The sequence below is a fragment of the Dendrobates tinctorius genome, unplaced genomic scaffold (genome assembly GCF_039654945.1).
Source record: "Dendrobates tinctorius isolate UK_male_01 unplaced genomic scaffold, ASM3965494v1 ptg000292l, whole genome shotgun sequence".
Classification (NCBI taxonomy): Eukaryota; Metazoa; Chordata; class Amphibia; order Anura; family Dendrobatidae; genus Dendrobates; species Dendrobates tinctorius.
The window spans coordinates 2,675,035-2,689,759 of NW_027361959.1; the positions used below are offsets into that span (position 1 = coordinate 2,675,035).

Here is a 14,725-nt window from a genome sequence, read left to right on the forward strand (position 1 = left end):
AGTATTGCACAGGTGATGGAATTATTATAAAAGCAATACAGGAAATATATATATCTTCGTACCGGGTTAGCCAGTAGATAGAAAAATATTCAGAATTGAGAGTCCTCAGTGGTTGATACCTTTTAATGGCTAACTGAAAAGATGGTAACAAATTGCAAGCTTTCGAGATTACTCAGGTCTCTTCTTCAGGCATTGACTGATGATATCAATTTGTTACCATCTTTTCAGTTAGCCATTAAAAGGTATCAATCACTGAGGACTCTCAATTCTAAATATTCTTCTATAAAAGCAATAGACATTGCCACAAGTTCCCGAGTCAAATTATGATAATTTTATGGGTCACATTAAATGCCGCAGTATAATGCAGTATATTACTTAAAATCATTTATTTTTGTTCTCCAATTTGTTCACAAAAATATTGCCTGTATGACTATTGAATAAGATTCTCAAAAAATGACTGGAATGTTGTCACACTTGGTAAGGTACAATGAGAGCAAACAGATCTAAAAATTGTACAAATAGGACACAATTTATTAAATCTTAATGAAGGCTGTACAGGAATAAGATGTGCCAAATTCATTATGAGGCAGACGCCACTTAATTAATTAAACACATATTAGTGGCATGCAACTCATTAAAAATGTTACTTCAGTCTGCATAAGAAACACTGGCACTACTGATGAATTTTACAGGTGGTTTATAGCCATTCCTCATCTCACTTTGGCTTCTCCATAGCTTTGCAAACCTACTCTCGATTCCAAGTGTATTCTCATGCTGCACCAGTTCTTTGAAATGCACTACCCTGGACAGTCTATTTAATTCCTGGAATGGCACTTTCCTTCAAACTGGCCTATCAACTAGTGTTGAGCATTCCGATACCGCAAGTATCGGGTATCGGCCGATACTTGCTGTATCGGAATTCCGATACCGACTTCCGATATTTTTTCAATATCGGAAGTCGGCATCGGAATCGGAAGTTCAAAGTTGATTGACAGCCTGACGTCATCATGATGCGCGGTGTGTGCGCATCATGATGCGCCGTCATTTCGGGCCTTCCGGGGGTCTCTGCCGGCCTGCCGGGGGGCTGTGCCGGCCTGCCGGTGGTCTGTGCACCCTGTGGGGGTCTGTACCAGCCTGCCGGGGGGCTGTGCCGGCCTGCCGGTGGTCTGTGCACCCTGTGGGGGTCTGTACCGGCCTGCCGGGGGGCTGTGCCGGCCTGCCGGGGGGCTGTGCTGATGTCCGGGGGTCTGTGCAAGCATCGTCCGATGGGACTACAAGTCCCATCTGGCGATGCCTGCTACCATGACAGTGATTGACACATTAGCCAATGATGGGACAGTAGTAGTCCCATCATACGGCTAATGTGTTAAATGTTAAAAAAAAAAAAAAAAATACTACATACATACTACATGCATGCTACATACATACTACATGCTACATACATACTACATACATACTACATACATACTACATACATACTACATACATAACACATATATACTACATACATACTACATACATACTACATATATACTACATGCATGCTACATACATACTACATGCTACATACATACTACATACATACTACATGCATGCTACATACATACTACATGCTACATACATACTACATATATACTACATGCATGCTACATACATACTACATGCTACATACATACTACATGCTACATGCATGCTACATACATACTACATACATACTACATGCTACATACATACTACATGCTACATACATACTACATATATACTACATACATACTACATACATACTACATGCATGCTACATACATACTACATGCTACATACATACTACATGCATGCTACATACATACTACATGCTACATACATACTACATGCTACATACATACTACATACATACTACATGCATGCTACATACATACTACATGCATGCTACATACATACTACATGCTACATACATACTACATGCATGCTACATACATACTACATATATACTACATACATACTACATACATACTACATGCATGCTACATACATACTACATGCTACATACATACTACATATATACTACATGCATGCTACATACATACTACATGCTACATACATACTACATACACTCACTGGCCACTTTATTAGGTACACCATGCTAGTAAGGGTTTGGACCCCCTTTTGCCTTCAGAACTGCCTCAATTCTTCGTGGCAGAGATTCAACAAGGTGCTGGAAGCATTCCTCAGAGATTTTGAACCATATTGACATGATGGCATCACACAGTTGGCGCAGATTTGTCGGCTGCACATCCCTGATGCGAATCTCCCGTTCCACCACATCCCAAAGATGCTCTATTGGATTGAGATCTGGTGACTGAGGAGGCCATTTGAGTACAGTAAACTCATTGTCATGTTCAAGAAACCAATCTGAGATGATTCGAGCTTTATGACATGGCGCATTATCCTGCTGAAAGTAGCCATCAGATGTTGGGTACATTGTGGTCATAAAGGGATGGACATGGTCATCAACAATACTCAGGTAGGCTGTGGCGTTGCAACGATGCTCAATTGGTACCAAGGGGCCCAAAGAGTGCCCAGAAAAAATTCCCCACACCATGACACCACCACCACCAGCCTGAACCGTTGATACAAGGCAGGATGGATCCATGCTTTCATGTTGTTTACGCCAAATTCTGACCCTACCATCCGAATGTCGCAGCAGAAATCGAGACTCATCAGACCAGGCAACGTTTTGCCAATCTTCTACTGTCCAATTTCGATGAGCTTGTGCAAATTGTAGCCTCAGTTTCCTGTTCTTAGCTGAGAGGAGTGGTACCCAGTGTGGTCTTCTGCTGCTGTAGCCCATCTGCCTCAAAGTTCGACGCACTGTGCGTTCAGAGATGCTCTTCTGCCTACCTTGGTTGTAACGGGTGGCAATTTGAGTCACTGTTGCCTTTCTATCAGCTCGAACCAGTCTGCCCATTCTCCTCTGACCTCTGGCATCAACATGGCATTTCCGGCCACAGAACTGCCGCTCACTGGATTTTTTTTCTTTTTCGGACCATTCTCTGTAAACCCTAGAGATGGTTGTGCGTGAAAATCCCAGTAGATCAGCAGTTTCTGAAATTCTCAGACCAGCCCTTCTGGCACCAACAATCATGCCACGTTCAAAGGCACTCAAATCACCTTTCTTCCCCATACTGATGCTCGGTTTGAACTGCAGGAGATTGTCTTGACCATGTCTACATGCCTAAATGCACTGAGTTGCCGCCATGTGATTGGCTGATTAGAAATTAAGTCTTAACACACAGTTGGATAGGTGTACCTAATAAAGTGGCCAGTGAGTGTATATACTACATGCATGCTACATACATACTGCATGCTACATGCATGCTACATACATACTACATACATACTACATGCTACATACATACCACATATATACTACATACATACTACATACAATACATTCATACAATACATACATAGACATACAGTACATATAACATAGAGTAACATACTTACCAATACTTGTCACATTGTTCCCCGAAGCCATTGTCTTTTACGGAATAAATATTAACATAACAAACCACAAAAATACTCACCCACGATCCGAAGCAGTCCACGAGTGTGTCCCACGACGATCTTGGGTAGAGAACTGCAGCATCAGCTGTTGCTGCCGTTCTCTACGGGCTGCAGGAATCCAATGACGGAAGGTAGGTATCCTTCTGCACTGTATTCCTCCGCCACTTAAAAAAAAAAAAAGTCCCTAGTCTCACTTTATGCCATTGCTGCGTGGGAATTTCCCACACAGCAATGGCATAAAGTGAGACTAGGGACTTTTTTTTTTTTTTAAGTGGCGGAGGAATACAGTGCGGAAGGATACCTACCTTCCGTCATTGGATTCCTGCAGCCCGTAGAGAACGGCAGCAACAGCTGATGCTGCAGTTCTCTACCCAAGATCGTCGTGGGACACACTCGTGGACTGCTTCGGATCGTGGGTGAGTATTTTTGTGGTTTGTTATGTTAATATTTATTCCGTAAAAGACAATGGCTTCGGGGAACAATGTGACAAGTATTGGTAAGTATGTTACTCTATGTTATATGTACTGTATGTCTATGTATGTATTGTATGAATGTATTGTATGTAGTATGTATGTAGTATATATGTGGTATGTATGTAGCATGTAGTATGTATGTAGTATGTATGTAGCATGCATGTAGCATGCAGTATGTATGTAGCATGCATGTAGTATATATGTAGTATGTATGTAGCATGTAGTATGTATGTAGCATGCATGTAGTATATATGTAGTATGTATGTAGCATGTAGTATGTATGTAGCATGCATGCAGTATGTATGTAGTATGTATGTAGTATATATGTAGTATGTATGTAGCATGTAGTATGTATGTAGCATGCATGTAGTATGTATGTAGTATGTATGTAGTATATATGTAGTATGTATGTAGTATGTATGTAGCATGCATGTAGCATATATGTAGTATGTATGTAGCATGTAGTATGTATGTAGTACGTATGTAGTATGTATGTAGTATATATGTAGTATGTATGTAGCATGTAGTATGTATGTAGCATGCATGTAGTATATATGTAGTATGTATGTAGCATGTAGTATGTATGTAGCATGCATGTAGTATGTATGTAGTATGTATGTAGTATATATGTAGTATGTATGTAGCATGTAGTATGTATGTAGCATGCATGTAGTATATATGTAGTATGTATGTAGCATGTAGTATGTATGTAGCATGCATGTAGTATGTATGTAGTATGTATGTAGTATATATGTAGTATGTATGTAGCATGTAGTATGTATGTAGCATGCATGTAGTATATATGTAGTATGTATGTAGCATGTAGTATGTATGTAGTATGTATGTAGTATGTATGTGGTATGTATGTAGTATATATGTAGTATGTATGTAGCATGTAGTATGTATGTAGCATGCATGTAGTATATATGTAGTATGTATGTAGCATGTATGTATGTAGCATATATGTAGTATGTATGTAGTATGTATGTAGCATGCATGTAGTATATATGTAGTATGTATGTAGCATATATGTAGTATGTATGTAGCATGTAGTATATATGTAGTATGCATGTTGCATGCATGTAGTATATATGTAGTATGCATGTTGCATGCATGTAGTATGTATGTTGCATGTAGTATATATGTAGTATGAATGTAGCATGTATGTAGTATGTAGTATGAATGTAGCATGTATGTAGTATGCATGTTGTATGTATGTAGCATGTAATTTTTTTTTTTTTTTTTTTTCACATTCAACACATTAGCCGGATGATGGGACTACTACTGTCCCATCATTGGCTAATGTGTCAATCACTGTCATGGTAGCAGGCATCGCCCGATGGGACTTGTAGTCCCATCGGACGATGCCTGCACAGACCCCCGAAGCCTGCACAGCCCCCCGGCAGGCCGGCACAGCCCCCCGGAGCCTGCACAGCCCCCCGGCAGGCCGGCACAGCCCACCGGAGCCTGCACAGCCCCCCTGGCAGGCCGGCACAGCCCCCCGGCAGGCCGGCACAGCCCACAGGAGCCTGCACAGCCCCCCCTGGCAGGCCGGCACAGCCCCCCGGCAGGCCGGCACAGACCACCGGAGCCTGCACAGACCCCCTGGCAGGCCGGCACAGCCCCCCGAAAGGCCCGTACAGACCCCAGAGAGGCTGTACAAGGGAAAAACAGGATTTTTCTTATTCCGATACCGGAAGTCCCATAGACTTGAATGGGACTTCCGGTATCGGCATCGGCGATACCGATACTTTTTTTTAAGATCGGCCGATCCATTCCGATCCGATACTTTGAAGTATCGGACGGTATCGCTCAACTCTACTATCAACTTATCTCACAAATCTAGCTGCTTTTGTTTTCTCTTCTTAACTTTACCTAAAAGCTACAGATTCTTATCATTTGTTTCCACACCCTCCATGCACTTAATAGCACTTTGTATCAATACTTACACAGATGCTGGCTGATGTTCATGCAGCTTTATTTGAATACCGATATTTAGTAGTTATAAATATATATATTTTCACTAAAAGTAATATCCTATGACCCAATGAGGAAAGGAATTGGAAAGGGGGAAAAGGAAAATGTCTAAAGGAAAAAATAAAATAATGCTGACACCTGAAACAAGGGATCTAATGAGGCACACAGTCGCATGCAAAAGTATTTACCTCGATAGGCAAATAATAAATAGTGATATAATTCCTCTAAAGTTCCTTTATGCAGTCAAATCTTTAATAAATAGATAACGATGTTATTCCTCCCAAAATACCTTTGATTATTTTTTCCTTTAGACATTTTCCTTTTCCCCCCTTCTAATTCCTTTCCTCATTGGGCCATAGGATATTACTTTTATGAAAAGAGCAAGCGGGCACTATCACAACAGTAATAATTAGAGTCTATATTCACTGGGGGATCTCTTGCATGACATATATAGAAACCAAAAAGAGGAAAAGAATCATGCAAAAAAGGATAGGATATTACTTTTAGCGCAAATATATATATTTATAACTATTAATTTTATCACTGTTTGGACAAACAGGGTGGTATTGTCTGCATATTTTGCTGCTTAAATATTCTCCACGTAGCGCCTCAGGCTGTTGATTATTATTATCATGAATACCGATATTTATTATAACGACAGCTGGACCATGTATGACAAGCAATTTAATCTTTTTATTTCCCCTATACTTTCTTATAGATTGTAAGCTTTCGAGCTGGGCCCTCACTAATCTTGTTAATTGGTGAATTATGTGTTACTCTATAATGTCTTATTTTGTTTTGACATGTCACCTCTGAATTGTAAAGTGATGTGAAATATGTAGGCCCTATAGAATTACAATTATAATTATTATCTGAGGAGGGCATATGAGAGGGGTCCGCATAGTGCCATGTGACATCTCTGCTCGGCACCTTTCGGTAAGGGTGCATTAAGAAGTCCACGTAAATTGGTCTGAGATGGGAAGGTAATGCACGAACTGATCGCAGCTCTCCTGATCCAAGCATGTCAGCCTCATAGAAATACATAAAGCTGTCATACTCATATCATAAGAGTCAGTGATAACCGGTCATAAAGGTGCGCTTAGGAAGCAACCCATGGGCAGACAAGGATGTCAGGTCACCACCACAGCTCCAGCTGAAAACCTCCAATGCAGGATAGGAGCAATGAGAAAATGGAAAACGGTCTTAGGAGAGCAGGAAAGTATTCATCTTCATCAGGTGGAAGCCTTCCACCTGATGAAGACGGATCCTCTGTCGAAACGCATTGTGGTTTTAACCCATCTCTTGGCTGAGTCTCTTTCCTGCGCTCCTAAGACCGTTTTCCATTTTCTCAATACTCATATAATGAAACCCACGGCCTGTCCATATATTGCAATCAGATCTAGGAACAATTTACACGGCCGACTGAGTCCACCCTAAATGTTACTGTTATTGCCTCATAAGATGTGAGAAGTCAATGGTTGGAGCATACTGTTATGTGGACATCTGTTGTTGGGTAAATAAAATACTTATTTTTCTGAAATTGTTGCAAGGTAATGATACTTTATTTTTCATTCTAAACCAACTGCCAGCGACCCTTAGATTAGAGGGACTGGGCCTAAGACTGTAGACTAGCAATGTCAAACTCAAATTCACACAGGGACAAAATTAAAAACTTGGACAAACTTGTGTGCCAACCTTAATTTCTATTAAAAAAGTGTACAATTGAGCAAGTTTTTCCTTATCTATAATAATAAATGCCCTAAGCAACTTCCGGTTGTAACAACTTCCGTCCAGTTGTAACCGGTGACGTCACCGCACACCTCTTTCCATGTTAACCCTCAACACACCACTCCTCCTCAGCACACACACTCCTCTCACCTTTCACCATCTTCACTCACGTCCACTCACTCTTTCACACCACATACGACCCTTTCTCTCACTCCGTCTCTCATACTCACGCCGTCATCGCCGCTGATCCATGATCCCCGACATCTTCTTCCGCCGGCACCATCCTGGATCCAGACGTCCTCCACGCCGGCGACATGTTCTTGCGGCGACGCCATTTTGGATCGGCGAAATCCCGCGATAGTCAAGATGGCGTCGCCGCAAGAACATGTCGCCGGCGTGGAGGACGTCAGGATCCAAAATGGCGTCGGCGAAATCTCGCTAGATTTCGCCGACGCCATTTTGGATCCCGACGGCATCCACGCCGGCGACATGTTCCTGCGGTGACGCTATGTTGGATCGGCGAAATCCCGCGATACTCAAGATGGCGTCGCCGCAAGAACATGTTGCCGGCGAGGACGACGTTGGGATCCAAAATGGCGTTGGCGAAAACTCGCGAGATTTCGCCGACGCCATTTTGGATCCCGACTTCGTCCATGCCGGCAACATGTTCTTCCGGCGACGCCATCTTGAGTATCGCGGGATTTCACGATACTCAAGATGGCGTCGCAGTAAGAACATGTCGCCGGCGTGGACAACGTCTGGATCCAGGATGGCGCCGGCGGAAGAAAATGTCGGGGATCGTGGAGCAGCGGCGATGACGGCGTGAGTATGAGAGACGGAGTGAGAGAAGGGGTCGTATGTGGAGTGAAAGAGTGAGTGGAGATGGTGAAAGGTGAGAGGAGTGTGTGTGTTGAGGGTTAACATGGCAAGAGGTGTGATGCTATCGCATCCTCCCGATGCGATAGCATCAGGCCATAATCTAGTCAAATATAACGATGAACCTGTTCATATTGAAACAAACTTAAGTGTTGCTTAAACATTGAATCTGGAACAAGCAAAGATTAAAGAAAATCTATCAAAGGATTTTGCTACCCTGTCTAAAGATGAAAACCTCAAAAAGAGGAAAAAATCCTCCAAAAAATTCAGATACAAACCAGACAGGCCTAAATGCATCTGCACTAATACAAGGTGCAGCGGACCCAAGTAAAATGGCAGCTGCACAGGTGCACAAATACCAAATGAAACAGCCAGCCTACAATCAGCGATTGGCCGTGTGGTACACCAGTGCAGAAGAAATAATCCGCATGTGGCAGTGTTTACACAGAGAATGCAGGGCTTCTTGTTCACAACCTTAGTAACACCATATAGGGGGGCTGCCCAGTGCCAACTAGAATGCATCCCGTGTGAACAGAGGCCACAAGTTTGCAGAACCATTTGGGCCCAACTGCACCCTGAAAGAAATATAAAAAGTGCACAAAAAACATATCAATATATGTAAGGTATTGGTTGATATCAAGGCCTTAATGCGGAAGCTGGCAAACTGGGTCACAGTTCCTTACACTTGCCAGTCCTACTCTAACATGAAAACCTCAAAAAGAGGAAAAAATCCTCCAAAAAATTCAGATACAAACCAGACAGGCCTAAATGCATCTGCACTAATACAAGGTGCAGCCAACCCAAGTAAAATGGCAGCTGCACAGGTGCACAAATACCAAATGAAACAGCCAGCCTACAATCAGCGATTGGCCGTGTGGTACACCAGTGCAGAAGAAATAATCCGCATGTGGCAGTGTTCACACAGAGAATGCAGGGCTTCTTGTTCACAACCTCTTAGTAACACCATATAGGGGGGCTGCCCAGTGCCAACTAGAATGCATCCCGTGTGAACAGAGGCCACTAGTTTGCAGAACCATTTGGGCCCAACTGCACCCTGAAAGAAATATAAAAAGTGCACAAAAAACATATCAATATATGTAAGGTATTGGTTGATATCAAGGCCTTAATGCGGAAGCTGGCAAACTGGGTCACAGTTCCTTACACTTGCCAGTCCTACTCTAACATGAAAACCTCAAAAAGAGGAAAAAATCCTCCAAAAAATTCAGATACAAACCAGACAGGCCTAAATGCATCTGCACTAATACAAGGTGCAGCCAACCCAAGTAAAATGGCAGCTGCACAGGTGCATAAATACCAAATGAAACAGCCAGCCTACAATCAGGGATTGGCCGTGTGGTACACCAGTGCAGAAGAAATAATCCGCATGTGGCAGTGTTCACACAGAGAATGCAGGGCTTCTTGTTCACAACCTCTTAGTAACACCATATAGGGGGGCTGCCCAGTGCCAACTAGAATGCATCCCGTGTGAACAGAGGCCACTAGTTTGCAGAACCATTTGGGCCCAACTGCACCCTGAAAGAAATATAAAAAGTGCACAAAAAACATATCAATATATGTAAGGTATTGGTTGATATCAAGGCCTTAATGCGGAAGCTGGCAAACTGGGTCACAGTTCCTTACACTTGCCAGTCCTACTCTAACATGAAAACCTCAAAAAGAGGAAAAAATCCTCCAAAAAATTCAGATACAAACCAGACAGGCCTAAATGCATCTGCACTAATACAAGGTGCAGCCAACCCAAGTAAAATGGCAGCTGCACAGGTGCATAAATACCAAATGAAACAGCCAGCCTACAATCAGGGATTGGCCGTGTGGTACACCAGTGCCGAAGAAATAATCCGCATGTGGCAGTGTTCACACAGGGAATGCAGGGCTTCTGGTTCACAACCTCTTAGTAACACCATATAGGGGGGCTGCCCAGTGCCAACTAGAATGCATCCCGTGTGAACAGAGGACACAACTTTGCAGAACTATTTGGGCCCAACTGCACCCTTTAAAAAATATAAAAAGGGAACAAAAAACATATCAATATATAATACTCTGTATTAGTGCAGAAGCATTTAGGCCTGTCTGGTTTGTATCTGAATTTTTTGGAGGATTTTTTCCTCTTTTTGAGGTTTTCATGTTAGAGTAGGGCTGGCAAGTGTAAGGAACTTTGACGCAGTTTGCCAGCTTCCATTTTAAGGCCTTAATATCAACCAATGCCTTACATATATTGATACTGTATGTTTTTTGTGCACTTTTTATATTTCTTTCAGGGTGCAGTTGGGCCCAAATGGTTCTGCAAACTTGTGGCCTCTGTTCACACGGGATGCATTCTAGTTGGCACTGGGCAGCCCCCCTATATGGTGTTACTAAGAGGCTGTGAACCAGAAGCCCTGCATTCCCTGTGTGAACACTGCCACATGCGGATTATTTCTTCTGCACTGGTGTACCACACGGCCAATCCCTGATTGTAGGCTGGCTGTTTCATTTGGTAATTATGCACCAGTGCAGCTGCCATTTTACTTGGGTCCGCTGCACCTTGTATTAGTGCAGATGCATTTAGGCCTGTCTGGTTTGTACCTGTCTAAAGATGGTAGGAAGTCAACAAAAAGGGTAACAATGCATAGGTAAAGGATAACAATGGACAAAAAAACTATATGGAAAATACATAAAATAGAGCCATAAAATGAAAGAGAAAGAGAAAATACAGACAGGACAGCTGGGATCACAGCTGCTGCTTTCTGTGCAGTAAAACATGTTTAAAAACTATCAAGGAAAAGTTTTACCTCATAAAAGGAATCATTTGTGATTCCATGCTGTAATGTCTGTATACTCTCTTTTGCTTCCTCCCCTGCCCAGGAGCTGTGGTATTATCAGACCATGTTCCTGCATGGTCAGACACAGCCATTACACAGTACACAGCAGGGGCACAGTTATAAGATTATCTCAGCACAGGAACATTTTTTAACACAACCAATTGTGGATCTTATTTTTATTTCAAAGTATATTGACTAAAATGTATCTTGTTCGTGGGAAATCCCCTTTAACTTGATTGCAGTGTTACTTATGCTGTAAGTGGATGTTTTCTTAGGAACAGTTTATTACAGTTTTATACAATATCTAGCAAATAGAATATTGTATGGTAAGGGAAAAGCTCTTTTGGGTTACAGAAAATTAACTTTTTACAACACATTTTGTATCTTCACTGTTTTGTAATGGCACAGAATTTGGTGTTAAATAACAGAGAACTGTCGTCACATATACTAACTAGACTGCTGAATGAGCAAATTACAGCAATAGGATAAAGCATTCAATATAGAAATCGATAATTCTTTATTTTGAGGCAAATTTGGGAACTGCCTTTTAAATGTGCTGTAGGCAAGTCATGAGGAATGAGTCATTATAACTTCAGACATGACCTTCCTACAAACAATGGTTGGTATCGCTGCTGTGAATCGGGATTTCTTACATTTGTACTGCCATGGGCACTGTAAAAGCTTGTCCTGAATAGAGATGAGTGAAATTGTTCAGATTTTGGCCCCGTATCTGATTTTGATATATTTGTGCCATATTCGAACACTATTCATGCCGAATGTATGTCTTATAATCGGTTCCGAACATATTCGGTAATTTCTACTCTCATTGATTCTAATGACGTTCGGCTGTGTTCGACGAATATTGTAAAAACAAAATTTGATTCCGATCGCATTCAGAACTGAATCTGAACAAATTCGCTCATCTCTAGTCCTGAATTAGTAAAGGGGGTCTTTATTGTGTATTGAAGAATCATTCTTTTGTCAATCCATTTTTATCAAGAGGTCTATTAAACTAAAATATATACAAGAAGTTGAACTGGAATTTTAGACTCAGAAAAATTGCAATTATTAGTTAAAACTCTCCAATAATGCCATTAAAACATAGTATAGTGACATATGAGAAGTGGTTTTAACTCTTTTTTTTTCCTCTTCATCATTTAGGTTTTGATAAGATTCTTCATCCATTCAAAATAATGGCAATGTAATCTGCATATGTACTTTGTTATAACCAACATTTTGGGAGTCATGAGAAGAGCAGACATCTAAGTAGCAATTACTGAGCAAAGTACCATTCCTCCGGGATGTACAATCAAAACAGCATGGGAAATGGAACTATCAGAGCCCCACGGAGGGAGGATAGCTGCCTCTCCTCTAGGAGGAGAGAGCATTCCTCTGGGGCCTTTAATAAACTGCAAGAAACAGTGCTGCTTCTCGAAGAAGAACTAAGGCAGAAATGGAAAGAGCTGCAAGAAAAAGATGACAAAATCAAACAGCTGGAGAAAGAACTGGAGACTAAATCCGTTCAGATAGACAAACTACAGGATGCTATTGGGTACAACATCCAATTATCCCCAAAAGGAAGTCAGAGGAAGAAGCTTCTAAGTGTCATAAACCAAGGGCCTGCTCAATATAATGAAAAAGCTACTGACACCCATAGACGTCAGAAAGCCAAGGAAGGTGTGTCAGCTGAACCCACCTCGCGGCATTACTACAATCCCAGTTGTCAGAATCCTGATGTCACCTGCGTCCGTAAGGATTCTAGGTAAAGTCTTTATTTTGCTTCTATTTGTTCTTCCACTTTCTCAATGTTTTGTGAACAAGTTGTTGATGATTGGTGTAATCAATGGGTTATTTTCTGATGATAGCTTCCCTTTAAGCATAAAAAATTTCTGTATCGTGGCATCTTTCTTATGTTTTTACTTAAAGGGAACCTGTTGTAACACTACCCCTTTGTAAGTAGAGGTAGTCCTAAATAAGGTAGTTTAAAACTTTATGAAAGATGCCTATTACAGTTCCATCACCTGTACTTTTGCTTGGCTTTGTTTGATATGCAAATTAGGTTAGCAAGTACACACCTGGGCGTATCTATGCACTTGCAGTCTATGGCTCCTCATTGCTTCTTTCCACTGTGGTGCCACCCATAATTCTTGATAGACCATGGAGACAGTGCATGTGTTGCATAATGGCACCTCTGTTTCTCCACTATTAATAAAGAAACAGGAGTGGCACCAGGGGAAAGGGTGAGGAGCAAAGAGGAGCCATAGTCTGCATGTGAACTGATGTACCCACCAGCGGCCTAATTTGTATGCCAATAAAAGCTGAATTTCAGTGCAATGGCGCAGTAGTTGACGCTGTAGAAGGGATTTTTCATGTTTTACAAAGGCCAAACTCTTACTGCACGTGGAAGAGTAATGTTTCTGTGATTCTGAGAAGCTCCTTTATCTATTGATATGCTTCACTTACTGATTTCAGGGGTTCAACCATAAGTGCTTACTATCATTCAAGTTTAAGGGATTATCTGGAAATAGAAGAAAAAATTAAAGAAAATGTCATTAGAAATATCTGTAAAGTGCTGTGGAATTATTGGTGCTATATAACTGAGTAAAATAAATAAATAAAATAAATTAGAAATAAATTCCTAAATAGCAAATCTCACTTATTTTGTTTATGGAGGTAATTAGTGTAGTACATCAAAATTGCTGCTATTTGGTTAAACTGATGGAAAACTGTCCAGGAGTTTTAATAGGACAGGAGATCTGCTGTCCACACTGTGTTTCTGATCTAATATTGAAGATACCATAGGTGCTGAGGAAAGATGAGGCTGCTCACACTTCTGTACACCATGACTTTCTGATCTAATATTGGAGATACCATGGGTGCTGGGGTAAGAAGAGGCGACTCACACTGCTGAACAACCTGTCTATTCTGATCTCATAATGGAGATACCAGAGGTGCTCATGTAAGAAGAGGCTGTTCACACTGCTGTCCATCCTGTGTCCTTACCCTAATATTGGAGATACCAGGGGCACTGAGGTAAGAAGAAACCGCTCACACTGCTTTCCACCCCGCTTTTTGAATGAGAGCAGCTGCTGTGATCTGGAGCTATTTACTGCACAAGCTCATAGGCTTCTGTCCTATTAACATTCTAGGGCAGGTTCTTCAACAACTTAATGACCAGAGGTATTTTTGGTTTTACATTTTCATTTTTTACTCCCCTTCTTCCCCGAGCCATAACTTTTTTATTTTTTTGTCAAAATGGCCATGTGAGGGCTTGTTTTTAGT

At 41.5% G+C, this 14,725-nt stretch overlaps 1 protein-coding gene across 1 annotated transcript in view; it reads left to right on the forward strand.

Annotated features, from left to right (window-relative positions):
* The window catches only part of LOC141072848 (cGMP-dependent protein kinase 2-like), a 323,665-nt gene that overhangs the window by 92,573 nt on the left and 216,367 nt on the right, over positions 1-14,725 (forward strand). Inside the window, exon 2 of the mRNA XM_073560030.1 lies at positions 12,605-13,205. Within this exon, the coding sequence (XP_073416131.1) occupies positions 12,745-13,205 (461 nt within the window). The 5' untranslated portion in view covers positions 12,605-12,744. The remainder of the gene's footprint in view (positions 1-12,604; positions 13,206-14,725) is intronic.